At 37.6% G+C, this 27,717-nt stretch overlaps 1 protein-coding gene across 1 annotated transcript in view; it reads left to right on the forward strand.

Moving 5' to 3' along the window:
* The window catches only part of COL25A1 (collagen type XXV alpha 1 chain), a 604,312-nt gene that overhangs the window by 554,499 nt on the left and 22,096 nt on the right, over positions 1–27,717 (forward strand). The window contains 8 exon segments of the mRNA XM_043971186.1: positions 215–259; positions 2,743–2,778; positions 5,175–5,258; positions 7,680–7,742; positions 8,249–8,299; positions 12,383–12,409; positions 21,756–21,791; positions 23,440–23,493. Of these exon segments, the coding sequence (XP_043827121.1) occupies positions 215–259; positions 2,743–2,778; positions 5,175–5,258; positions 7,680–7,742; positions 8,249–8,299; positions 12,383–12,409; positions 21,756–21,791; positions 23,440–23,493 (396 nt within the window).

Raw genomic sequence — 27,717 nt, forward strand, 5'->3', positions numbered from 1 at the left:
AATCCCCATTGCTATTTTGACCTAGATGTTTGTGTTTATCATTAACATATGACATCATAGAGTTAATACCCTGTAGGATTATTCCAAGCTATAAATCAGTTTTTATCCCAATTATTGTTTCTGTGTGTAACATTTGTGTACTAACAGTTTTCTAGAGTTGTTTTGGTACCTAATCCTGCTCTCACTTTTGACATCTCTTTTTTCCTTAATTTAGGGACCCCCAGGACCACCTGGACCACAAGGATTGCAGGGACCAAAGGTTATCTTTTATTTTACTTGTTTCCATTAGCATGTGCATGTTCATGCACAGTTCCACAAAGTAAATAGAAGAAGGATCCTTGAAAGTCAAGGGTAGTTTTGGGTAGGGGAAACTGGTACAGAAACAGCCACTTAGGAGGGATGAAAAAGATATTAGGGAAGAAGCTTAGTGAAGAAGTATAAGAAGTAAGAAAATAAGGGTTTCACTGGAAGCAAAGGATATTGTATTGAGAGAAGATTTAACACAAGGGAAGTATTGATAAGAATGTAAGAATGACAAGCCATAGTATGAAATAAAAGCAGATTTGCCCTATGATTCAGTACATGGCAAGGGCTGTTATGATGATCTTATGGTAGACAGTAAAAAGGGAAGTACCACTGAACTTGGGTATTGGGTATACAGTTTCGAAAAGATTTTATATGTTGCATTGGAAGTAATGAAACAATTTGATCATGCTTAGTAACCACTTCCACTTTGGAGTCCAACTAAATTGCAATCTATTGTGGTCTCATTCAGTATTTTGTTACTTGGCAAAACAGTACTCACTGGATTCTTGAACATCAGATCTAGGGATACATGTGGATTACATTCTCCTGTAAACATGGTGGGGGGAGGAGGAGTTAAACATTTAAACATAAAAATGCTTAGAAAAAGTCATTATCCAGCCTGCGGTGATAACATTGAGATGCCCTTCAAGCATTGAGCAAAACTAGGACTTGGCCAGTTTGCCCTGTGCCAGCCAGTATTCAATACCATTTGTGTGCAAGTGTACTTAGCCACTATATATAATAGAGAGCAAGAAATTCAAAACAAGAAAGCTCTTTTTTCCCCATATTGATTTTATACCTTCCCAAATAAGTCCTGGAAAGCTTTCAAGTTATATTGTAGCCCACAAAACTAAGAATTTTGTTTTCTTTTTGTTTTTCAACCAATGAGAGCAACTTTAGTCATTTCATGGTATGGTTTCTTATTCAATCACAGCAAATCTTTCTACAAAATACAAACCGGAACCCACTCCCTTGAAAAATGGTCTGTTTGGCAGATTAGTCAAGTACTAAAAAAGTTTGCTTGTAGATGATAATAATGGATAATTGTCAGAAAAGCTGGTCCATAGAAGTTAATAGATGATAGCACACACACACACAGAGCACATAAAAAATCTCTCCTAAAACCTAAGTATGTACAGCCTATGAAATTATTTTTCAAATAAACTCTACCTCCATAATAAATATTATCAGACCTTTCAAGAAATCTGTTAGCTAATTGTCTTTCCAAATGAAATATGGCTAGATACGTGTAAATTAAATAAACCTTGGTCTGGTGTCTGTGGCACAAGATAATATTTTAATAGCTTTAATTAAAACATATAAATCATTATAATTATAGCATAAAGTAAATCAAGAAATTCCATCATAATGTGAACTATAAACAGTAGCTCTTCCCCAGCATGGCATAGGATATTAAATTTACCTAGAAGTAAATTTATAATCAGATGCCCTTTGATTTATTGTATGTTCCAATAATCATAATTCTTAAATCACAACATATTTACACTAGTTATTAATTTGCAATCAATGTTTAAAACTGTGCCAGTTCTGGGAAATGATGGTGTCCTCTGATAGTTGCTACTGGGGAGGGTGAGGCTGGTGGATTGCTTGAGCTCAAAAGTTCTGAGCTACAATAGGCTAAGGGCATTAAGTCTAACACCAATATGGTAGGTAAGCTTCCAGGAAAGGGAAGCAGGGATGTCAGGTTATCTAAGGTAGGGAGAACCATCCTGGGTAGGAAACAGAGCAAGTCAAAGCTTCCTTGCCTGAGTGGCCATTGTACTTCCAGCCTGGACAAGAGAAATGCAATCTCAAAATAAAACTGGGCCAGTTAAAATAGAGTTGTAAATTCAAGAGGCATTGCTTGTCATACCTTGGGAGAATTTCGGTGCTTTACTTTGTTACAACCCTGAGTTACCAAGAAAAAGTGTAGGGGCAGCTAGATGGCGTGGCGGATAGAACACCGCCCTGGATTCAGGAGTACCTGAGTTCAAATCCGGCCTCAGACACTTAACACTTACTAGCTGTGTGAACCCTGGGCAAGTCACGTAAACCCCAATTGCCTTACTAAAAAAAAAACAAAAGAAAAAGTGTAGAGGATTTTGAAATAAAAAGAACTTAAGTTAGGCTTATAGATTTTTGCTGCAGGACATCACCTGCCCTGCCTTTAAATTCCCTTGATGAGTTTACTCTTCTTACTGCAGACATTTAGCCTAGTTTTATTGTCACAACTGTAGCATTGGATCCTAGCTACTGTCTACAAGTGACTAATTTCCAAAAGCCACCGACTTCCCAAGTTAGATATGGGCTATGGATGTCAGACTTTCTTATTCAGTTCTGATTTGGATCATTCTAATTTATTTCATCTGATGCATTAGAGTATGCAAATGATGAACAGAGACCAGAAAATGCTGTTGATTTTTTCTTTTTTAACAGGGTGAGCCAGGATCTCCGGGAACACCAGGAGTTGAGGTGAACAGGTATATCCCAAGTATATCATCTATACTGTTGGTGTTGTATCATTAATTCTATTTTTTATTACAGAAGTTTAAGATCCACAAAAAATGGTCCATGACCAGCTCGGTTTGACAAATGATTTGAAATTATTTTATTTTAGTCATAATTTTAAATCAATCATATTTTATTTCAGAGATCACATTTTATTTTAGAAATATATTATATTAATATTATATTATTATAATACACAATATATTGATATCATGTAAATATTATAGCATAATATATTGTATATAATTGTATATAATTATATTAATATAGGATATATTGATATAATATGTGTGATATATGATAATATATAATCAAATATTATTTGATGCTTTCACATTAAACATAATAATGGTTATGATCTGCAAATTATTTTTGTAATATTTGTTTATGTAGCACTTAAATGTTGTGTGGGAAAAAACCTTCATCATGTGTGGAGTGATACACTTCCATGAGGCAGACAGGACATGTCATTCCCTACACAAATGAAATCACTGGTTTAGATAAAAACAAAACAAAAACTCACAGTATTAATGATCTTCATTGTCAATAATTACTGTAAATAGAAATAAAGCATTGAAAAACAAAGGTAATACCACCTCAACATGATAACTTGGCTGTCCTAGATTCTAGACCTGTTCTTATTTGTAATTTATATTTAACAAATAAAGTGTTCCTTTCATTCAGTCCCACTAAGGGAAGTTACACTAGGATAAGATTTCTGCATCAGAGTAATCCATAAGCTCTAAAAATATTGGTCCCTCAGGTTCTTTCATAGTTTTTGTTTGATTCATTAAATCGTACAGCGTACATGGTTCTGTACCAGGTGCTATAAAGCCAGATAAAGAGTAAGGAAACACTATTCTTGTCCTTCAGAAGCTCATAACCTAGAGAAGGACACTGTTCTGTAGTTCCAGAGGCTATGGTACATATGGATGCTTCCTAAAAGGGTATGAATGGTCCTTTCTGGCCACATGCCAGGGACACTTCATCAATGACAGTTCCTTCCCAATGGAAATCATTTCAGTGCTGGTTGTCTGAAGCTCCAGTCCAATGATCCTCTCAGCATAATACAAGACAAACTCATCTATTTCTTATTTGTAAAATAGGCATAATAATACCTGCACTACCTATTTCAAATGACTGTGAAGAGAATAAAATCAGATAAGGGATGTGAAAAAAAACATTTAGGAAGAGCACAAAAGATAAATGTGAAACATCATTAAGCATATGGATGTTAGTAAACTTTGTAGCAACAAGATGAATTGATTGTTTCAGTGAATAATATTTACGTGTACTTAAAAAAAAAAAAAAGCTAGGTGGTGCAGTACAAGGCCTGGAATCAGGAAGACTCATCTTACTAAATTTAAATCTGGCTTCAGACACTTACTGGCTGTGTGACCCTGGGCAAGTCAATTAACCCTTTTGCCTCATTTTCCTCTTGTGGAAAATGAACTGGAGAAGGCCATGACAAACCACTCTTTGCCAAGAGAAACCTCAACTGGGGGTCATGAAGAATCAGATACAACTGAACATCAACAAGAAGAAAATAAAAGAGACATGTTTGACCTTTAATTTTGAATTGGTACCCTGTTTTATGAGAGGCTACATGAAGTAGTAGATAGAGAGCTAGAAGACTGGGATTAAAGTCTTACTTGTGAAATATGGCAGCTATCTGACCACGGACAAGTTATATAGCATCTCAGCACTCTCGGTGACTCTCTAAGACTATATGTTGCAGAGAATGTGCCAACTTGCATTGAGAAAGATAGTCTCTTCATCTGGGAGATTCCTTATTCCATTGCATTCACAGGTTCAGTCCATAGGCCCCTATCAATTTTATTTTAACCAATATAAATTACATGGTTGAAATTTAAGCTGAGCACTTTGCTTCATAAAGGTGACAATATCAAGTGTGAATGAATCCAAATATCAGGGCACAGGCTGCCACCACCCAGTGATGTTTTCCATACTTTCCATACAATGAGCAAAACACATTGGGATCTTCCTTTAAATGAGAAAAGCAGTTTTGATATACTTTATGGGTTTTCTGCAATCATCTAGTTGTGTGAACTCAGGCAAGTCACTTCTCTCTGGGTCTCATAGTTTCTTCACTTGCATAACGAGAGAGATAGATTACATGGTCTCTAAGGTACATGCCAGCTCTGACATTCTCTGGTTCCATGCCTTTGCAATTTTACTGGGGTCTGGATATGACCATTCAGAATCATAATCATTATAATTATTCCAGTGCTGAGGGGGAAAAAAGGGTCTTTGTTCACCTGCCTGTTGAGGCAGCTGTTCTGGAAATATGTCTAACACAAAATCTAACAGGTGTCCATATGATTTGTTATATGTTTTAGGGTCCTAAAGGCTCAAAAGGAGATATGGGGGATTCAGGTCAGCCAGTGAAAAGGGGAGGAATTGGACTTCCTGATTACCGGTGAGTATAAATACATAAAGGTTTGGGGTGTGTGTGTGTGTGTGTGTGTGTGTGTGTGTGTGTGTGTGTGTGTGTGTGCATGCACTGACTTCCAAATCAGGAAATAGCAAGCAAATCACTAAGAAAGATTATTTGTTAGCTTCAGAATCAGAATGATAGGCAACATGATTTTTCTGTTGGAAGGCTAGGAGGGTGTACTGAGCACAATCACCCCACTTTGGATATTACACCATATTGTCAAACATCTGTAATAATAATAATCCTCTAAACCAGTCTGGGTGTGGGTGGGTGGGGTAACTCTGGAGAAGCCTTTGGGCAGACAGAACTCACTAGAATGTTGGGGGTTGCCTGTTTAGCAACTCCAAGTTCAGTTCCCCTCTGAGAGGAGCACCTTATCTCATTTGATCTTCTAAACAACTGGATGAGATGGGTGCTGTTATTATCCCCACTTTACAGATGAGTAAACTGAAGTTCATAGAGTTCATAGAGTAGCTAGTGAGTCTGGTGGAATTCAAAACCAAGTCTTCTGGACTCTAAGACTAGCATTATGCCACACTAACTTTCTGTAGGAATCCAACTAACTGATCAGAGCACACAACCTCCCACTTTTTCTAAATCATGCTCATTGGAGGAAATAATAAAAATCTTGCTTGGCCACATTCCTGTTAAATAGTACCCATAGAAGTTTGACAAATAGATGTCAGGATGTCAATCAGAGGCATAAAATAAACCAGTTTTTTAAAGCATCTAACAATGGGGGTGGAGCAGAGGGAGAGCATTTTGGTACACTGTTGTGAATGTTTTAAAACAAACAAGAAACTCTTACTGAGAATTTATATGTGCTAATTTATAGGAAAAGTAGAGGTATAATTGATGTTTATGGAAAGACTTCTCTCCTATTTTTCCTGTGAAATGCATTTCAAATTAGGAGTAGTAATTTGGATAAAATCTTTTCATCAGGGGGGTGATTGGAGTGACTGCCACTGATAAGATTTTATAGAGGTTTTTATTTTATTTTAGTAAAAAAAAAAACCCACCATTTATTAAGTACCCACTATGTCACAAGCATAGTGCTAAGTGCTGGGGATGCAAAAAGAGGCAAATGATAGTCCCTGCCCTCAAGGAGCTCACAGTCTAAGCAAACATATATACAAACAAGCTATATATGAGATAAATAGAAAATAATTAACAGGAGAAGGCATTAGAATTAAGAACAACTGGGAAAGGCTTCCTGGAGAAGATGGAAGTTTAGTTGAGACTTGAAGGAAAACAGGGAAACTAATTGATGGAGGTAAGTAGAAAAGCATTGCAGGAAAGAGAGAATGCTCAGAGAATGGCCAGAGAGAATGCCCAGAACCAAGAGATGGAGTACCTTGTTCAAGGAACAAACAGCAAGGAGGCCAGTGTCACTGGATTAAAGTTTAAGAAGACCCACCAGCAGGCAGCTGCAATCATCCTAGAGGGAGTTAAGGAGGGCCTGCACCAGAGTGAGGGCAGTATCAGAGGAGAGAAGGAGGTGTATTTGAGACATGTCACAAAGGTGAAAGAGGGCACTGAGGGATAGTGAAGAGTTTAGGATACCATCTAGCTTCTGAGTATGAGAGACTGGGAAGGTGGTGTTGCCGTTGACAGTATTGGGGAAGTTGAGAGAGGGGAGTAGAGTTTAAGGGGAAAGATAACTAACTTTGGTTTTGGACATGTTTAGTGACAGACGTCCAGTGCAAGATGCAAGAATGGAGGAGGGCAGAAAGACTGGGGCCAGATAGTAGATTTGAGAATCATCTTCATAGAGATGGCAATTAAATAAATGGGAATGGATGGAATCACCAAATGAAGTAGGACAGAAAGAGAAGAGAGCTCAAGAGAAACCTTAAGTGACACCTGTGGTTGGAAGGTATGATCTGGAAGAGGAGATTTCTAATCAGATTTCTAGCACAACGGAAACTGCTTGAAGAAAGGGTGTTTGTCTTTGTGTCCACAGTACCTAGTGTACAATACCTGGCATGTTCCTGTCAGTGAGTGTTAGCTTAGGAAGATCAACTTCTAAGCAAAAAGGAAAAAAAAGTGTAGCATAGTTTGCAAATATATTTAAATTAATTAGAAAATCTAGGAGGTGAGATGTTCATTTGCAATTTAGAGAAATAGTAAAGTAAATTCTGAGTAAATCATAAAAATCAAATCTCTACTATATTTTTGGATTGAAATGTCCCAAGAAAACTTGGAGGTCTTAACAAGCTGTTTAAACATGGAGAGAAGGAGACAATATTATTTATTTGTTGAATGTGCATAATTTTGTGATCCTCCTGAAAATAAAGCAACACATCTCTGTAGCATATTATAAAAGCGGTGGCTATTAGCCCATGTGGGCCCAGTTCCTTGGAGGGTAATGGACACTAAAGTGAATTTTTCTTCATGTTCTTTGTAGGGTGCCAATGGCATGAAAGGAGAAAAAGGAGATTCTGGCTTACCAGGTCCTCAGGGACCTTCTGTAAGTTCCTCATGGTTGTGTTCCTGTGGTTGTCCATAAAACATTAGAAAACAGGTCTTCCGTTTACTGAGCCCAGATCTGCACCAGATGGTTTAACAACTGTAGGAACTGCTAATGTCTTGGTGTGTCAAACTGTAAAGAAAATTTCTGTCAGCCTTGTACAATGGGTGTCTCAGGAGAACAGGTTGGAAGTAATTTTTCAGAGGCTGTCTAACTCCAAGGGAAAAAATCAATGCATTTCCATCTCTGCTTGTGGGGCAGAACAGCTCGTTGGAATATTCAGAAATATAGCAGTAGCTGTAGCATTTATGATATTTCTTAATTATTGGCTGCTTCCTTTTTTGTACCAATTGGTATTCAATGAAAGGAATCTAAGACATAGAGAACTTAATATATCACTTTCCTGTAAGGCCCTTCTCTTTATTCTAATAATGAGAGCAGCAAAGTAGAGAGATTAATTCTAACTTATCCAAAAGAAATAAACACAATTTATTTTTAATATGTAGATCATTGGCCCACCAGGCCCACCGGGTCCCCATGGTCCACCAGGTCCAATGGTAAGTCTTTTTTTTTTCCCTTTGGCAACTGATGTTTTATTTATGAGATAGCAAAATAAATCCCTGAACCCAACTGAGCTCATCTTGTTGACCAGGGAGAATCACCAGTCATGTTTGTTTTATTCCCCAAAAAACATGTAGAAAAAACTAACTTGGTGCTTTGAGCTACAGAGACTTAGGATGACATCTTTCTTTCACACAAATGTATGACTTAGTGACTAACTTTGAAGGACATATGAAATCCTTGTGAAAATACATTAGGTGCAGAAATCTACTGGAACTAGCTCCTATTACTTTGATGAGAGCTGATTATTGATGTTTCAGTGTGAAAATTTACACCTTGGAAATCAGCAAAGGCTATAAATTAGTGCTTGACATGTTGTTTAATTGGGTGTTTAGACTTAGGAAAATGAGGAAGAAGAGTTAATAATGCAGATTAAACTTAAAAGTATGTTGTGGGTAAGTTGTTGTTTTTCCAGAGATCTAATTGTTAAATGTAAATACACAGAAACACCTATATATATATATATATATGTATCATGTATGTATAAAATATATAATATTATGTATAACACATACACATAACAATTGGGTCTCAGGGAGGATATACACACATATACATAAAAGTGGCCACAATCCATCATATAATATAATATAACATGTGTGTATATATGTTGTGTATATATAAATATATGTGTATAGATCCTATATATCTATACATGAACACACACTACCCAGTTGTGTGCTGGTAAATATTTAACTCTGGGGATCTCTGGGTTTATTTATGTGTGTGTGGATACATACATGTGTACGTGGATACATATCTATGTGACTATCCATATCCATTATTATATGATAAACTGTGGTTAGTTTTCCTTTCTACTGTGTTCCAGTGCTTAGCTCACTGCCTGGCACATAGTGGAAGATTAATAAATGTTTGACTAAATAAAGAAAAGGTTGATAAAATGGTTGAAAGGATCTGAGGCATAAGCTGTAGCACTAGCCACAGTCACTCAGTCTCATAAATTACCACTGTGATTCTGCAGTGGGTGACACCTCCATATGCTTTCTTAGGTCACCACAGTTACTTGCCCATTAAGCCTAGTAATTATGATGTTGGCACCTCATCACTCCCTCCCAAAGCTTTAGAGAAAAGGAAATGAGATGATACCGTATCCTGGTGAACTATTCTTAGTAATGGCTCTTGTGAAATATGTTCCAGCCAAGTTAAAGGTGGAGACAACTTCTGATAAACCAACAAGCTGTTTCCAAAAAAAAAAAAAAATATTTATCAGTAGTCTGTCTGAAGTGAGCATATTGTTGCAATAAAAAAATATGCAACACATATGATAAATTCTTTTTTATGATTTCATTTGCAAGCATTTTTCTAAATATTTTCTAAACATAAGTCATTTGATATAGTTATTAAAAGCAAAAATAGAATTCAAAGAGCACAGTTTTGTTCAAATGTCTACTTCATCTCTCTGGAGGTTTTTATCGATTTCCCTACAATGCATTATTCTGCAGTCTGATTCATTCACCTGTGAGTGATACTGTGACATGTCATCACTGAGCCATGGAAGGCATTTGCCTGTGCTCACTCCTCTGCCCAAATTCTATTTTTTCCCAATGGGACAGAGAGTTGGACAAAGATTAATAATCCTCCTTGCAGGTTAAGAGATCTATCGGTGAGTAAATGAAAGCCTAAGATTCTAATTTTTTTTTTCTATTTCTGACTTCCCAACCAGTGTAAAACTGTATGAAAACATGTAAAATGTTCCACACCACCGTGACATGACCTTTTGCCTGCCCAATCCCACAGTTTTTAGTTTTTGGACAATTGTTCTTAGTAATTCTATTATATCAAAGCGCGCACACACACACACACACACACACACACACACACACACACTGGCCAAAAACAGTGTTAGTGCAATAAAAAGCTTTAATAGTTTTAAAAGCTTAAAATTGTACTAAGACTTTTGGGACAACTTGTGTAATGATCTCAAGAAAAAGCAGTGAATCTTATACCATAGTTCTTGGCACACAGAAGGTGTTCAATAAGTTGTTTTTCAGTAATTTAATTCATTTTAACAAAATTTCAACAAAAATTTAATAAGCCCCTATTATATGCAAGACTTGTTTTTCATTCCATTCCTGTTTTTGTTTTTGATGAGATAATTCCACCATGAACCTACCATACCCTTCCATAATAAGTTTGTATCCCAAACTAGTGTTGCCCTTGGCTTACACATCTCTTCACCTGTAAAGGAGATCAAGTGCTCCCTAAAATAGTTTCTAGACTCTTTTGACCTCCTTGTTGTAGTGACTGCTTTATATTAGTTAAACTTTTGTAAAAGCAGTATCTTGACCCATTTTCCTTTTTTTTTTTCCAGTGCAAATAGCTTGTAAGAATAGGTCAGATTTTAGGTATTGTAATACATGCAGCATCATCTTATCTATGTTTTTCCCATTTGTTGTTGATTCTAACCTTTGGTCTCACTCACTGCCCATGGACAGCTGATTCAGAAATTATTTTCATCTAAGGAATGAGTTTCATTTTTTTATATCATTTGGTGCTCTGTGTAGAGCACCTTCAAGAAGGGGCATAACAACATGCAGGTGTGAAATTTGGGCCTTTTTTATTTCTTTATCTTGAATGATATTTTGTATCATATGTTTTTACTCTCTTAAGCTTTGTATTGAAATCACCAGGTACCAAAGCTTATACTGACTTTGAAGATCTTGCTCTACTGCTTCACCCTCTACAACCAATTTTGAAGCATGGATTTCAATTATTTTCATTAAAGTCTTTGTTTATATTCTTCATGAGCCTTTTAGGGTGAGATGACCAAGGAATGATCTTTCTTATTGTCTTTGGATATAGTTGTGTGACAACTAGCAAGCCAGGTTATATACTGAGTGTTTTTAGCTAATAAATGGAAAGGGGACAACAAATAGAAGGAAAATAGAATAAATATTTCAGTATTTCTACACCATCCTGGTCTCACTATCAAAAGCAAAGGAACCACCAAAACAGAATTCAGTAATCAATGTACTATTTGAAATGGTAGAAATGGTTACTGAGAAAAATAAGTTAGGAAACATGACTCAGCCAGACAATGTATATACAGAAGAAATACAGGCTGGAGGTTATATAATTTTGAAAATATTAATGTATTGATTTTTCAAAGAAGGAACGATACCAAACAATTTTTAAAAAATCACAAATGATATTATTATTCCCTTAAAAAGTGATCAAGAACACATCAGTAACTACCTATATGACTACTTTTCTATCTTTACAAAATCTTTGTGTTGTTGAAGAAATGAACAGCCAGAGAATTAGGTTGGCCAGTCACATAGAATGAGAGATAACTCATAGACAACCCAATTGCTATCCTGATGATCCCCAAATGAGACCTTTCCATCTGACTTGCAGCTGAAATTATCCATATGCATTGTCTCCACCTTTAGAATGTGAGATTCTTTTGAGCAGGGAGGGCCTTACTTTTCTATGTATGTCCCTAGCACATAGTACAATAGTGTGTAATAATTTATTAATAAATACTTCATTCATTCATTCATTGAAAAGGAAGGCCTCCTTAGTGTTGGACATAATCATGAACACGAACAACAATCAAGTGGGTTAAGAAGGGATGAATGGCTCCAAATCTTCATTGTTACAGAAAGTATCAATAAGCTCCTGAATTCACTGAAATATTGAAGTATGTGTGAGGCACAGTGTTAGGCACTGTGTGACTAGTTTCTGTTCTCAAGGAACTTCCATTCTAATATTGATGCCATCAAACAGGTGCCCCAAAATAAATCTTAGAAAATACTTCCTTCTGGACCCAGACACATTGATTTTCTTAATGGGAATCTTATTGCAATGGAATTTCAATATCTGATGGAGATGTCAAAAGGTCATCTAAAATTGAATCCAACCTTCTTCCCCTAATTATATCCATGAACAAGCAAATTGTTGCTATTATATTTGAACATTGATTCAATAAGTTGTTTCTGATTGCAAATGACAAATAGTGTCTAGTTCATAATCAGAAGTTTCATCTCTACTTCCAGGGACCCCATGGACTTCCTGGACCAAAGGTAATCAAATAACTGCCTGGCTCTTTTCTGCTAAATTTCTTGTTAATCATTGTGAAGCATGACTCAAGCATGTTTGTCTCTGTCTCATTCATTTGTCAAATACCAGTGATATTCTTTAAGCCTTTAAGTATCCAGATGTTTAAATCTTATGATGCAGAATGACTCACAGAAAATTTAAATGATATCACCCAGAGATGGATTTCTTCTTTTGCATTTCTTCCAAGCACAACTCAAGTTTCTGGTACTGAGATAATGAAAATCAACCCATCATACAGTTAGCTGATGAAAGTTTCATTCTAACACAGGTGTTGCTTTGTTTAGAACCAATGTTATCTTTAGAACCAATTTAGCTTACATTTTAAAAAATCACTGGGTGTTATTAATATGCACTTCCTGAAGTTTCTATAGGCTCATGGATCTAGTGCTAAGAAGGATTTCAGGATCCAATTCCTTCCTTTTACAGATGAAGATACTGAGGCTCAAAGAGTTTAAGTAACTAGTCTGAAGCCATATAAATAATAACACATCTGGGATTTGAATCTAGGTTCTCTGTTTCCAAATCGAATGTTCATTCCACCACATTATGAATATATGACCATGCTTCTAAATTTCCATTTAATTTTTAGAATCTGCCATTTCCAAATTTCAACTACCCTACAGGGCATTTCTGCCAATACTTGTATCTTTTATATTTATTGAGATGGAGAGTGTAATCAGACACAGCCCCTAAAAACCCTGCTTTGCAGAGGAGATAAGCTCATCCTGTCCTTTGTCTTTGTTAAGAGGAAACATTAGAACTTTAGCAGTGAAAGGCAGTGTAATTCCAGTGCCCTCAGGGAGCATCACCTCTTTATGAGAGCTGAAAATAAACTTAATGAAAGAGACAGGTCCACTGCTAAGTGTGCTGTGACTCCTTGCAAAGGCAAAGAATTCCATAGGTGTCTCAAGGTCTAGAAAAAAAGTATCTAGAAGAAGAGTAAAAAAGCAACCAATGGCATGAGAAAAACAGAGACAGACAGACAGACACACACACACACACACACACAGAGGTCCACCCAACCCAGGAGAAGTGTTGGCAAAATTTCTGCATTGTTTGTATTGTGTCAAAAGATCCTTGCCTCCAATACCACCTCTTTAGAGAATGGGAACCTACTTCCTTGGAAGCCTATTGCTTCCTTTCAGGCCATCCAGACTGTACTGAAGATTTGGGAAACCTTTCCCTCTCTGAACTAGAGAAATAGTGATGATGTTTAAATGCAACAACTCAAGAAATATTTATCTGTGTATGGTATATGAAATACTGTGCTAGACACCAAGGGAGAGCTTAAAAAAAGATAAAACACATTTCTTGTCTTCCATAAGCTTACAATCTAATTGGAGAGACAAGATATGCATATATATCTATAATGCATAACTATAATACATATGTGCACAGAATAGGAAAGAAGGAAATAAGAATTTATGGAGCACTTTGTCTCTTGATCTGCACAACGGTCCTGGGAGTAGATACTATTATTATCTTCATTCTGTTGTTCATTCATTTTTCAGCCATGTCTGACTCTTCAAGACCCCATTTGGAGTTTTCTTGGCAAAGAAATTGGAGTGGTTTGCCATTTCCTTCTCCAGCTCAGATGAGGAAACTGAGGCAAACAGCAACTTTCCCAGGATCACAGAGCTAAGAAGTTTCTGTGGCCAGATTCGAACTTGGGTCTTCTTGACTTGAGGCCCAGCATTCTGAGCTACCTAGCTGCTGTAATTTTACAGTTTAAGAGTCAGACAGAGGTTTAGTGACTTCCCCACAGTTACAACTAACAAGTGTCTGAAACTGGATTTGACCTCAGGCCCAGTACTGTATCTGCCTCATATACATACACACACACACACACGTATATATATATAAAACTTATACTAGTGTACAATAAATATATATGAAAGGTTTCAAAAGTGCCATGGAAACTCCAAGGATGATTTATAGGTAGAGGGAAACTAAGAAGCCTTAATGGACAAGGAAGCATATGAGTTGGGTCTTCAAAGATGGGAAGGATTTCTCCAGGGGTATAGAGAGCAAGGGAAGGGAGCTAGGGAAGACATTCCAGGTACAGTCGTCCTCACTTCACTCTAATCCATTGCAAGTCTGTCATGGTCCTCCTTGAGAACAAAAGACAAACAACAAGTGGCATACTTAGGGTTTGATGAGTATTACAGTTTGGCTAGAGTACAGAGTATGGTCGATACAAGATGGGGAGTGGGGGAAAATGTAAGATAATGTGGAGAGAGTTATGTCACTTTGTGAGAGACTTACTTCAGCAGCCAATAAATAGGGTTTTGAGCAGAGAAGCTCAAGGAAAATCTGACAGATCTGAAGGATAAATTAGGGGTGGAGAGGACTGGAGACTAGGAGATTTGCTATAAGGGGAAAGGAATAAGCATTTATTAAGGACCTATTATAGCCTTGCACTGTACCAAGCCCTTTACATTGATCCTCACAACAACCTTGTGAGTCAAGTGCTCCCTATTTACAGTTGAGGAGACTGAAGCAGAGGTCACACAGAGACTTGCTTGTGTGAATAGTATATAGAAACAGATAACTTCCTCTTTCTTGGGGATGTAGTGAGCCCAGAGGGAAGATCTCCCAAGTCTGGATTGGTGTTTTGGAAACACAAATTGCCAGATGGTCTGGGTTCTAGCTGTAGGACTTTGGACATTTCTAGGCCTCAGCATCTCCAACTATGAAAAGATTTTAAAAATTGTAATCTGAAATGATAGTATTCAAAAAGTTATCAGTTTGACTTCAGAAAGGCCTCAAAAAACTTGTATGAACTGATGTATAGTGAAATGAGCAGAACCAAGAGAACATTGTGCACAGAGACAGCAATACTGTTTGATGAAGAACTGGGAATGACTTGACTCTTCTCAATAATCCAAGACAATCCCAAAAGACTATTGATTGATTCTATCCACCTCCAAAGAAAGAATTGATATTGATAGAACAGACTGAAGCATGCTATTTTTCACTTTCTTTCATTTTTTTCTTTTAATCAAGTTTTCTTATACAAAATGACAAATATGGTAATGTTTTACATCATTGTACATGTATAACCCATAGCTGATTGCTTGCCACCTCAGAGAGAGGGGAGGGGAGGGAGTGAAGAAGAGATAAAAATTAGAACCTAAAACTATAACTAAAAATGTTTATTACATTTTTTAAAAAGAAATTAAATTTTAAAAAAGAAAAGAAAAAAGTTATCAGTTAAGGTTCCTTCCATCACTAAAATGCTATGATGCTATTTGCTATTCTATTTCAAGCGGATTCTGTTTGCATTATTCAGATTTAATGTTCCTCTAAAACTTCTCAGTCTTAAATCTTCCTACTTAATTCCCAACTTTCATAAATCAAAACCTCTTATGAATAATATCACATGAGGAAAGATGGATTGCCTTGATATCATGAACTCAATACCATGATTTGGGGGCAGTTGGGTGGTACAGTGGATAAAGCACCAGTCCTGGATTCAGGAGGACCTGAGTTCAAATTCAGTCTCAGGCACTTGACACTTACTAGACATGTGACCCTGGGCAAGTCACTTAACTCTTATTGCCCCACAATAATAATAATAATAAATACCATGATTTGGTATGAGTCTATGGACCTCAAATTGAAATTAGATGATCAATCTAACTATATGAGCTTTTTTTAGCTTCTTATTCTTATTCTGCTGAGTTCCCTAACACAGGCATTACACCTTTTTGGACATTGGGGAAATAAACCCCAGGGTCAGGAGACAAGAATGCATGTTTTTTCTCCCCTTGGAATACTCATCACTTAACTTATCTCCTCCTGGAGTGTAACCACAAATTTTTCTACCCAGAGAGATGCTATCGTGAGTATAGTTCTGAAATATTATCTTCCTGGTTTTTCAAAGCTGTTCCTGGTTAACTCTACATATGTAACTCACAGAGACTTTGGGCCAGGGATGTCTGTAGTTGACTACTTCTTAGTGGAAAAATCTTATTTTCATTTTCCAGTCTCATGGAAACATTAGATAATTCTGATCTCCCACCAATATAAGAAAAAAAGCAAATATAATTAATTAATTAATATAATTTGAATCATTTATCAACATGGAATAGTGCTGGAGTCAGGAGACCTGAGTTCAAATATAGTTTCAGATACCTACTAGCTGTGTGACTCTGGGCTATATAATCTCTGTTTTCCTCAATTTCATCATCTATAAAATCACAGCACCTCTCTCCCAGCGTTGTTGTAAGGATCAAACCAGATTATAGTTGTAAAACACTTAGTATAGAGCATGGCACATAGTAAGCACAATATTAACTATTATCATTATTCTATAATGACATAGATTAATTATATGATTATAAATGTATGAAGAAGCAGGTATTAAGCATCTACTATGGCACAAAATTGGAAGGCATAGCTATCACTTTAAAAGGCAAAGTAAGGATCCAAAAAGATCTCTAAAAATTGGGTAAATCTCAGATTAAATCCAATAGGGATAAATGTTAAATTCTATAGTTGAGTGAATAGATAAGAATTCACACAAAAAATATGGATTGTGTTCTTTATTTTGTATTTCTGTATGTGCATGACAAGCCCAATATGACTAGAATATGTCAGCTAAAAAAAAAGAAGGCAAATTGAAGTTGCCTTGAGAAGCATAGTACCCAGAACAGTTAGGTAACAGTCCCACTTTCCTGTTCAGACCCTATTTGAGGTACTGTATTCAGTTCTGGGTACCACTGTGAAAGGTAGGACTGTGAAAATGTGACACTCAGCTAGAAAGGGGTGAGCATGATGATAAAGATATGCCATACGCAGAACAAAATGGTGATAAATAAATAAATGAAATGGCCTAGAAAAGAGGAGATTTGGCCAATTGGCCAAAAGAGGGGAGTGGCTGACGAGAGCTGTTTTCAACCTGCTGCAGAACAGGTCTTAGACTTGTCCAGCTAGCAGAGCTAGCTGTCCAGAGAGCAGAAGAGAGGAGCAATGGGCAGAAGTTGAAAAGAGGAAGATTTAGCCTCAGTACAAGGAAAAAACTTGTCAATGATTAGAACTGTCTCAAAAGAATGGGGAAGCTAATAGGAAGACTCATCTTTGTGAGGTCAAATCTGGCCTCAGACACTTACAACCTATGTGACCCTGGGCAAATCACTTACCCCTGTTTGCTTATGGAGAAGGAAATGGCAAACCACTCTGGTAACTTTGCCAGGAAAACCCTGAATGGAATCATGGAGAGTCAAACACAACTGAAACAACCGAACAACAGTAACAAAAAGGCAGAATGAACCTCTTCTGGAGATAGTGGATTTTCCTTCACTAAAGACCCTAAAGCAGAATCTGGGAGTGTCATAGAAGGAAATTCCTGAGTTGGATCAGATGACTGTGATTCTATGATAATTTTACATTGTACAGGTTGTCCCAAAAGCCTTAGTGCAGTTTTAAGTTGTTAAAGCCTTAGCTATAATGTTAAATTAAAGAATCGATTGTTAATTCATTGTTTTAATTTATTAAATTATTTATATTAAATACTAAATTAAAGCTATCATATTAAACTGTGAGCTGCACTACACTAAGATTTTTAGCACACATCTTGAGCTACCATTTTATTCTCCCTTTATTAGATATGTCACATTATATGACATATGTCACATTAGACATATGAATGATAAACATTTTCTAAAAACTTTTTTTACATATGGGATAGCAGAGCCTGGAAACAGGCATTCTGGGCATTTAATCTGATTCAGCAGCATAAGAAGGCATTTGTACATCAATGTTTGATGAAATCATTGGACTCAGGCTTCCTGAGGCATTATTTCATCAGTCATTGTCCTGGTCCTCTTTGGGTGAACAGAAATGCTTAAAGGTTTAAAGTATCCATCCTTAAGACTCTCCTGCATATTACAGTTTGCCGTTCCAGCAGAGTGAGCTTTTATTACAAAAACTCCCTCAGCACCTCCCCCTTGGGTTTTTCTCAGTGCATTTTGCCACAGCTATGTGTATTTCACTTCCATAGTGGCATGATAATTAAACATTTCACTTCCAAAGTGACATAATGATTAATAATGAAGTTAATTCATTCAGGAGGGATTTTTCCTTCTATAAAGATGTCAACAATTACAGTGTTTTTTATTCTACCACACATTTCAATTAACATTGTCCCCACCCCCAAAACCATAGTGTATTGAATTGATAAAAGATAATTCTCTGCTGTTACTTAAAACTGAAATTTGCAGCCATTTCTGAGACTGGCTCTCTTCTGTCCCAGTTTTAAACACCCATAATAGCAACCAAAATTGGCATTTACTTTTGCATTTAGGGTGAACCAGGGTTAAATGGTCTTAAAGGATTGAAGGGTGAACCAGGTCAAAAAGGTGACAGAGGACCCCTTGGTCTTCCAGTAAGTAAAGAAAACTATTCAATTTTTAGTGCAAATCTCAGACTTGTCTTTCTATTTTAACCAATAACTCTGGTTTACTCAGGAGCACTTCAGTCCTATTCCGTTTTCCCCAGAGTCTGCATTTTTTGTCACTTTTGCCACTTCGTTCAGTTGCATACATGCCAACTCTTCCCATATACGAGTGCAAGTGCCCCCCTCTTAAAACCAACATAACTCATTATTTCACATGGTTTCTCCAAAAATATTCCCACAATTCAGTGCAGATTTAAAGACTTCTGGAAGTTCTTTTTCTCCCCTAGTGCCACACTTTGTAGCTCCCTAGCGTTGGCAGGTATGCAGTTGGTCATTGTTCATCGTGTGAGGACAATGCTGTGTGATCCTATTGTCTTCTGAATGTTTCATGTTGTTTGTTTTGCACATACCATTCCAGAAGGTCATGGTGGTGTTAGATTTTTTAGAGGGGGATTTTTAAATAGGTTTTCAAAACAATGAAAGTTAGGTTCCTCTTCCTTCCCTATCTTTCATACCAACCTTTTCTCCACAAGTACCGCAGGAAAAAACAGAACAAAAGGAACTAGATATAAGTTTCAATGGGATCACATTTGATAAAAATTTAAGCAATCTTCCAGTTTAGGGTTTTATTGCAAATAAAAATCCAAATAATAAATAACCAAAAAGCCAATTATTAGTTGACAGATTTTTAAAATCTCTCCTTCCAGAAGGGCAACATTTATTTGGTCTTCCAGACAGGTTTAGACTATCTCCATCCTGGAAAATTTCTGCCAGTTTTCCCCAAACTTGTCAACATCCCAGGTGATGATGGCTCTGAGAAAAGAGCAGCAGCCATAGGTCTAAAAATACATGACTGGCTTGAATTTTAATTTTAAAAATCCTCAAAATGAAATAATTTGCCTAGTTATTGCTTTATAGCAATTGTTTGAATGATTTGCCTACTAAAACAAAAGATATTTCTTATCATCACTTCTGGATAAGGATTGCCCATCTGTATTTTTTGTAGGAACAGATGTAGGTAGCAATTTTGGTACTGTTTGCAATAAGGAATAATGTGCAATAATATCCCCCACTTCCACCCCCAACTCCCCCACCTCTCTGTTTTGCATTACTAGCTACATCTAAAGGAAAAGATGGGAATACAACAAGTTAGTTCACCTGCAATCTAGCCAAGAAACCTCAAGGCCAGTGCCTTATCTTTCCTAAATTCCCCAATCACATCAATGACAGGGGTAAAAATATTCTAACCTTTAAAATCTATCCTCTATGTCAAGTCAAAAATAGTGCTTATAGTCATGCTTGAAGTAAGCATTGGAAATCTGTCAGGTATTCAGGGTTTAAACTCTACACAATTGATTCCAGACTGAATGGTCCTTGTAGTCCTTTGATCAAAAATCAGAGAAAACATGCTTTTAAAAAAACAGAGAAATTGAAATAATTGCCATGTGATCTCAGATACTTTATTTAGGGATGAGTTTGATTTAGATTTTCTTAGTGAGATCTTTTGTTTGTTACATGTTCTCTGTTCAAAGTACTCTCTCTAGTGGTAAAATCTAGCAGTGCATCCATCTGAAGCTTTAATGGGATGCAATCTATCCAAGCCCTGTACCAATGCCACCCCTTGTAACCCCACCAGAAAAAGAGGAGGGATGGAGGCTGAGGGAGACAGGGAGCCCAAGAGTTTCGTTTTTTGTGTTATAGACCCCTGGCAGTCTGGTGAAACCTATGGACTCCTAAGAATTTTTTTCAAAAATAATTGAAGGAAATGCTAAATTTCGGTTAGAAGGTAGTAAAAATAGGGGGCAGCTAGGCGGTGCAGTGGATAAAGCACCAGCCCTGGATTCAGGAGGACCTGAGTTCAAATCCAGACACTTGACACTAGCTGTGTGACCCTGGGCAAGTTACTTAACCCTCATTGCCCCACCAAAAAAAAAAAAAAGTTAGTGAAAATAAAGATGTATTTTTCCCCATCCAAGTTTTCTTTTTTAATTAATAAATTTTCATTTTTAATTTATGGAATAAAAAGTCATTTTCATAAAAGTACAATAAAAAGACTATTGTACATGAAATTGCAAATCTACTATGCACAACTTGCTATTCCTTTCAAATATACAACAAAATTATAATGTAAATTTTTTCTTTTTTTTCTTCTCTACCCTCCCCTCTGCCCTAGAAATGACTACCTACTATTATACACAGACCCCTTGAAATCTAAACACAGACAGTTGAAAATCCCTGGTCTAGTCATTCACTTTATCATTCCCCCTAAAATTCTAACATGTAAAAACAGATTTTCATTCCCTTTATCTTTTGGAATACTGAAATGTAGTAATTGGCTTTTTAAATGCAGTTTTTCTTGGGGCAGCTAGGTGGCACAGTGGATAAAGCACTGGCCCTAAAATTATGAGGACCTGAGTTGAAATCTCACCTTAGACAGTTACTAGCTGTGTGACCCTGGGCAAGTCACTTAACCCCAATTGCCTCTAAAAGGAAAAATAAAATGAAGATTTTTTTATAGGATTAAGCCACTTTTTTTCCTCTTCAGAAGAAATTAATATATTGTGGGTTTTATAGTCCCTATAAAAACCATCTGTTGCAGTCCAAATGGTATCCAGGTAGAACTTTGCAGTTATTTTGGTTATTAGACTACTTTTTAGTCTACTTTATAAATAAGGGTTTGTGGGATAGAAATGTCATGAAATGTGAGATTCTGAGAGAATTTTATTGTTGTGTGTGTTGTTGTTGTGTTTTTTTTTAACTAACAAGTTGTAGCAATGTGGTAGTCAGTTCAGAACCCAAAGAATCTGTTGTTTGAATTGTTATATTTGTTCATCAGTTCTACTTACTAATTTCATGTTCTTGTCATCTGTGTTGCACCCACCAACCATGCTTCCAACCTAACCATACAGGGAGCATCTGGCTTAGACGGAAAGCCAGGATCCCGGGTGAGTCCCTTGTCTTCCTCTGCATGCCTTCCTCATGAGTTTGTGGTGCTCTGTGACACATCTCTCAGCTCAGTTTATTTGAGTAAAATGATGAATAATGTTCTTAGTGCTGAAATGGAAGAGGGATGCAAACATGCTGGGAGGACTGGGGGAGTGAAATCGCAGCTTTCTGTGGATGAAACCCAGAACTATCAAAAGACATCTCCAGGGCTGAAACTGGCCCAAATTCTGTTTACTTTACAGATGGGCAGGTATGGCTCATGTCTCCAAGAAAACTCAGCTCTGTTATGTCAGTCTCACATTCCCTGTAATTCCAAGGGGCCATTCCTCCTATGGCACTAAAGAGGATTTGATTCTGGCCTTTGTTCTTACTTGCTGTTCATTCTCAGTTTATGTACATTTCAAAAGCACTAAATAGTGAATCCTTATGTCAGCAAATCTGCCCTTTAAATGAGACATATCTATTTATTGTAGCTTGGTCTCCCACCTTGGGTTCCTAACAGCACCCTTCCGTCAATTTCTTGGATTTCAGCATTTGAAGTGTTTTGAGAGTGGCTTTTGAAGTTAAGAGAAGTAGCGATTGAGACTGCACGTTCACAAACATATTGACTTAGATTTCCAGAGATTGGTTTTTAAATCAAGATTCCCTTTTCATCAGTTTTACCAGTATACAAACTACAAAGTAGGGAATCAGTAGGAAGGGTTCTAAGATACTTCTTAGAATATATTTTAAAATAAACCTTGCAACTCACTTGCCCAAATAGCATTGCTCAAAAGGTGGTGGTTTACAAATATTGAAATCAAATTGTCCCTGGCCTTATTAGCTTACGTTCTCTTGGCAACCTAAACAATCTCCCTGGAGGAAGCAATTAGGATCAGACTCCAGTGGCATTTCTAGAAGGTGAAAGGAAGAAACATGAAAGGCCAACTTCTGTTATTGTTCAAAAACAAAACAGTCTTCCTTTAGGCTGCCATTGTTTTCATGGAGACCTCTGAATTTCTTTCTATGTGCTAGATTTATTTACATTAACTCCCGCCTCTTCTAGTGGCGATTTGACCACTAAAATGGGAGGAGAGAAGAGAATCCTGTCATCAAGTAGTCCAGGCTGCCTGCTGCTGCTAACAGGATAACACTAGGGATTGTAGCCAGGGGAATCATGCCTTCCCTTCACCCCATCCTCCTCCTCCTCCTCCTCCTCTTCATCCTTTCCCACCCACCACACTTCCTCAAAAGATCCTCTTGAAGGCTTGATCTGAGCAGGGGAACTTTGTTAACAATCACACTTCACTTGACTTTCAGCAAATAAGGTTGTTCAACTCTCTTCCAACTGTTCTGGCCAAGTCTTCAGAGGAACCCCAGCTGCTGCTGACAGCCAAATCAGCCCGCCAGAGGAAAAAAATGTGTGGGGGGTCAGGGAAGTCCTCTATTTCTGCCTTAAAAAATAGAGGGTAAGAGAGCAGTGACATAAGGAGAGAAGAGGAGTAAATATGCCCAGCTGATAAGCAGTTAATCTGAAGAAGTAAAACATGGGAAAAAGATGAGGAGCATCAAGATATCTCCAGCATTTAATTAGCAAAGCTCCGCTTGCTTCTGAGCGGTGTTTGAGTTCTGCTTCTGTTACATTTTTTCTCCTTGTCTCATTTTTAGGGGACAGATGGCCCTATTGGACCCCATGGACCTGCCGGCCCTAAAGGAGAAAGAGTAAGTTCCTCTTATGTTCCTACAACCATTCAAATGGATCTGTGGAGTGAAGACCATGGCCTAGAGGGGCTACCATCTTTCTCTCCCCGGGAGAGCGGCTGCCGCTATTCAATGTCAGTAAAGGAGAGGTAGGGGCTGTCAGAGTTTGTGGTGCTCTGTGACACATCTCTTGAGTAAATGTGACACATTCTATGAAGAAAAGGGGAGGTGAGAATCTCCCACTAGAAGGTGATTCCAAAGACTGCATAGCAAGGAGATGCAGACAACTAAAGATACAACTGTGCCTTCCATAAGGAAGATGTTTTCACGTGGCTTGAAGCCGGAGAGCTTTAGTCATGGGGCTAAAAGCTCCAGGATCTGGAAGGCAGCCTTTCATAGAAAGCTCCTTTTCACAGAAAGTTTTCATAGCTTTCTACCCCCTCCCCCTTAGCAAAGAAGATCAAAGAACCCAAGTCATTGTGACCACCCTCACCACCAACAGAAATGAATGTTCACGTTTACCTCTCAAAAACCCTTCTTCCTTCCCTAGCCATAAGGAAGCTGTTTGAGACTCCTTAAGAGGATAAAACTTATCCCTGACCTCTTCCTTTTTGTATCACAGACCTGTTTGATTGTCCGGTGAATAAAAATACATGATGATGACAATTAATAATAATAATAATAGCATTTACATAGAGCTTTAACATATTTGCAAAGAACATGTCCATGCACACATGCACACATGCACGCACACACATATGCACATGCAACCCCCCCATTCAGAATATATATATATAAGATAGGAGGCCTCCCTTATCACTTAGCCTCCCTTGTCACTTAGCCTCTTGTCTCAATTTCCTCATCTGTAAAATTTGTACAAAGACTGGTATACAGTAGGTGCTTAATAATTGCTTGTTCCCTCCATCCCTTCCCCAAAGAGGTGAATCTTGAGGTGTTGAAAGAAGCTGACCTTTTACAAAAGTGTATCTTTTTCTTCAGAGGTGTGTAACTATGTGTAATTTGATCTGTGAATTATTTTATTTATTTATTTATTGCGGGGCAATGAGGGTTAAGTGACTTGCCCAGGGTCACACAGCTAGTGTCAAGTGTCTGAGTCTGGATTTGAACTCAGGTCCTCCTGAATCCAGGGCTGGTGCTTTATCCACCGCACCACCTAGCTGCCCCCCTTGATCTGTGAATTCTACAGGTAATAGGAGCAGTGTTTATCTAAGTTTAAAATGAACATTTTAACATGTAACTCCAAGGTTTCCCACAGGATTAGGTTTACCAGCATGGGGTCAAGAAAGGCAGTGACTATTTCTAGAAATAGATCAGTAAATCTCCTAAATTCTTTTGGCGGCATGCCCTGAGGCTAGAGCAGGGGAAGCTGGATTTGACCATTTGGCAAATCAGCTGTTACTTCCGATGGCTCCTGATGTGTCACAAGGGTATCAGGTGTCCTTGCTGGAGCAGAAAGAATCAAGAGATCAGTTATAGGAGCCAAGACAGCCACTGATGATATACTTGGAGCCAGATGGAGCATCATCAGTATAAGAACTTGCATGCTCAGGTATCAGAACAGAACCCAGCATCAGGTCTCTGGAAGTGCCCCCTGCTTGGGACATGGAGGCCATCTATCAGGCACTCTGCTGCTTTGGCTTGGCTGCCTTTTTTCATTGATTTATTTATTTGTTTGTTTATTCATTCATTCATTCATTCGTTTGTTTATTTATTCGGCTGCCTTTTTTATACAGGGTTGTAGAGAGTGGTGTTAGAAACTCTGGAGAAGTTAAGCTGGCCTAAATGGAATCAGGCTTATAGGTAGAACAACATTACTTTCCTGCCACTGATTCCTATGACACTGGAAATACTGATGTTGATACTTTAAAAAAGAAAAATGGCTTTCTCTTCTAAAGGTACCTAGGTGGTGCAGTAGGTAGGGTCAGGAGACCTGAGATAATAGCTATGTGTCCCTGGACAAGTTACTGTCTTATTTTCCTCACCTACCTCACAGGATTGTTATGGGAATAAAATGAGATCTGCAAAACGCTCAGCATAGTGCCTGGCACATGATATAAATGCTTGTTCTCTCTGTCTCTTCCTTGTAAACTGAAGGACTTGACCAAGATGGCCCCTGATGTCCTTTCCAGCTCTAGACCTGTGATTCTGTGCATGTTCCCTCTCTCTCCCTGCATCTCTCTGATTGTCTTACCTAGGACCAAAAGCCAAACATCCTGCATCCGACTCTAAGAAGTAACTAAGGAAGGATGTTCCAATAAATGTCTAGAAGAGCTTCCACATGGGAACTCCCTGTTAGTCCTAGAGAACTGAGTACTAGAACTCAGTAGAGAACTCAGTACTAGAGTACTGAGTACTGAGGTTAAGCAACTTTTCCTGAGTTGTACATCCAAGAAGTGACAGGCTGCATTTCAACCCAGGGTTTCTTGACCGGGTTCAAAGAACAACATTCTAACCACTGAGTGCATATTTTAAGTATACCAGAATCAATACACACAAAGGAGTGTCTTCTTTCAATGGAGATTCAATATGTATCTTTCAATACACATTAAACTAATAATACCACAGTTATGAAGCCTCTCTTTTAGAATTGGTTTCTGAAACCCAATCAATCAACAGTCTTTTACTTACCATTTGTAAAATTCCTATTTTACAGAGGAGGAAACCAAGACAAATGGAAGTTTAGACTTGCCAAAGGGTCACACAGCTACTAAGTGGCTGAGGCCAGATTTGAAGTCAGACCTCCCTAACTCTAGGCCCAGTATTCTATTCATCATACCACAATCTATGAGACAAAAGTAAAACAATACACACTTTTTTGGACCTTATATTCTAACATCTACCTTAAAAAAACTGAGGCCTAAAGAGATTAAATGATTTACCCAAGGTCAATAGTAGTCCATGACAGTCATCTCATTTTGACTAGACCACTTGTTTTATTCACTAGACTTTGGGACTGCTTTTCAAAAAATCAAAGCCATTCACTAAAGATGAAAATGTGTCTTTCTGAGGATATTCAAAGAAAAGCACCCCAAGATGTGAAGACAGTTCCAAAGGAATGGGTCCATAAATGTGGCACCTTTAGACCAAGGGTAGGCCCTCTCAAGGGGGAAGACTTTAAGGCCATACTCATGGGAAAGGGTCAGTATCTGGGTTCTACATTTCATTCCAGAGACATGATTTGGTAACCCTTAAAATTCGGCCATGAATTGATCTCCACACAGTGGCTTGCCAAAATTGAGGGAATATCTGCCCTCCAACCACCTGCTTAGATGTCAGTATTACAGCCAAAGTCTTCAGACCACATCCAAATCATAATTGACAAGGTTTAATTGAGCAAAACAGAAACAGAAGAAAGTGGTATTTCAAATAGTGCTGCCCTCTGTTTCCTTAGCTGTCTCCTTGTCGTGAGACCATCCACCCCCACCCCCACCCCTGTTCCCCCATACCCGGATCATGATAGTTCTGCTCAAGTAATCTTTCAATTCTCAGAAGCCTGGTAGAAAAACCAGAATGGAAAGAGAGAGATTTGGATCTGTGGACAGACTTTAACAGGGTCCAGAAGACTCCAGTTTAAGACCTGCATCCCCCAGCAACTCTAACACTAGCAACTCCCCGTTAAGTGCTGATCTGCACTAGTGAAAGGACTTTTCTCACTGGAAATTTCCTAAACCAATGAAATTACTAATTAACTATTTTCCCCACTACCACTCCATGAAAAAAGAAACCAATACCGTAAAAATCAGTTCAAGTCTTGCCTTCAAATACCACTTGTTTCTGTTTTGCTCAATTAAACCTTGTCAATTATGATTTGGATGTGGTCTGAAGACTTTGGCTGTAACACTGACATCTAAGGCTCAATGGATAGAGTGCTGGGCCTGGAGTCAGGAAGATGTGATATCAAATCCAATCTCAGACACTTGCTAGCTTTATGACCTTGGGCAAGTCACTTAATCGCTGCCTACCTCAGTTTCCTCATCCATTAAAAGAAGGTAGCAACAGCACCTACTTATGAAGATCAAATGAAATAATGTTTATTAAGTATATTACAGCATTAAAGAGCTACATAAATGCCCTTTAAATAAACAAACAAAATAATAAATAATTTGTTTATAATATAATATATTTATATCTCATATATTTATATATTATAAAATATATAATTTTAATCTATAACTTAAATAATAACTGAAAACTATTGTTAATAATGATGAGTAATTACTAGCA

This window comes from Dromiciops gliroides, chromosome 6, assembly GCF_019393635.1.
Source record: "Dromiciops gliroides isolate mDroGli1 chromosome 6, mDroGli1.pri, whole genome shotgun sequence".
Taxonomy (NCBI): domain Eukaryota; kingdom Metazoa; phylum Chordata; class Mammalia; order Microbiotheria; family Microbiotheriidae; genus Dromiciops; species Dromiciops gliroides.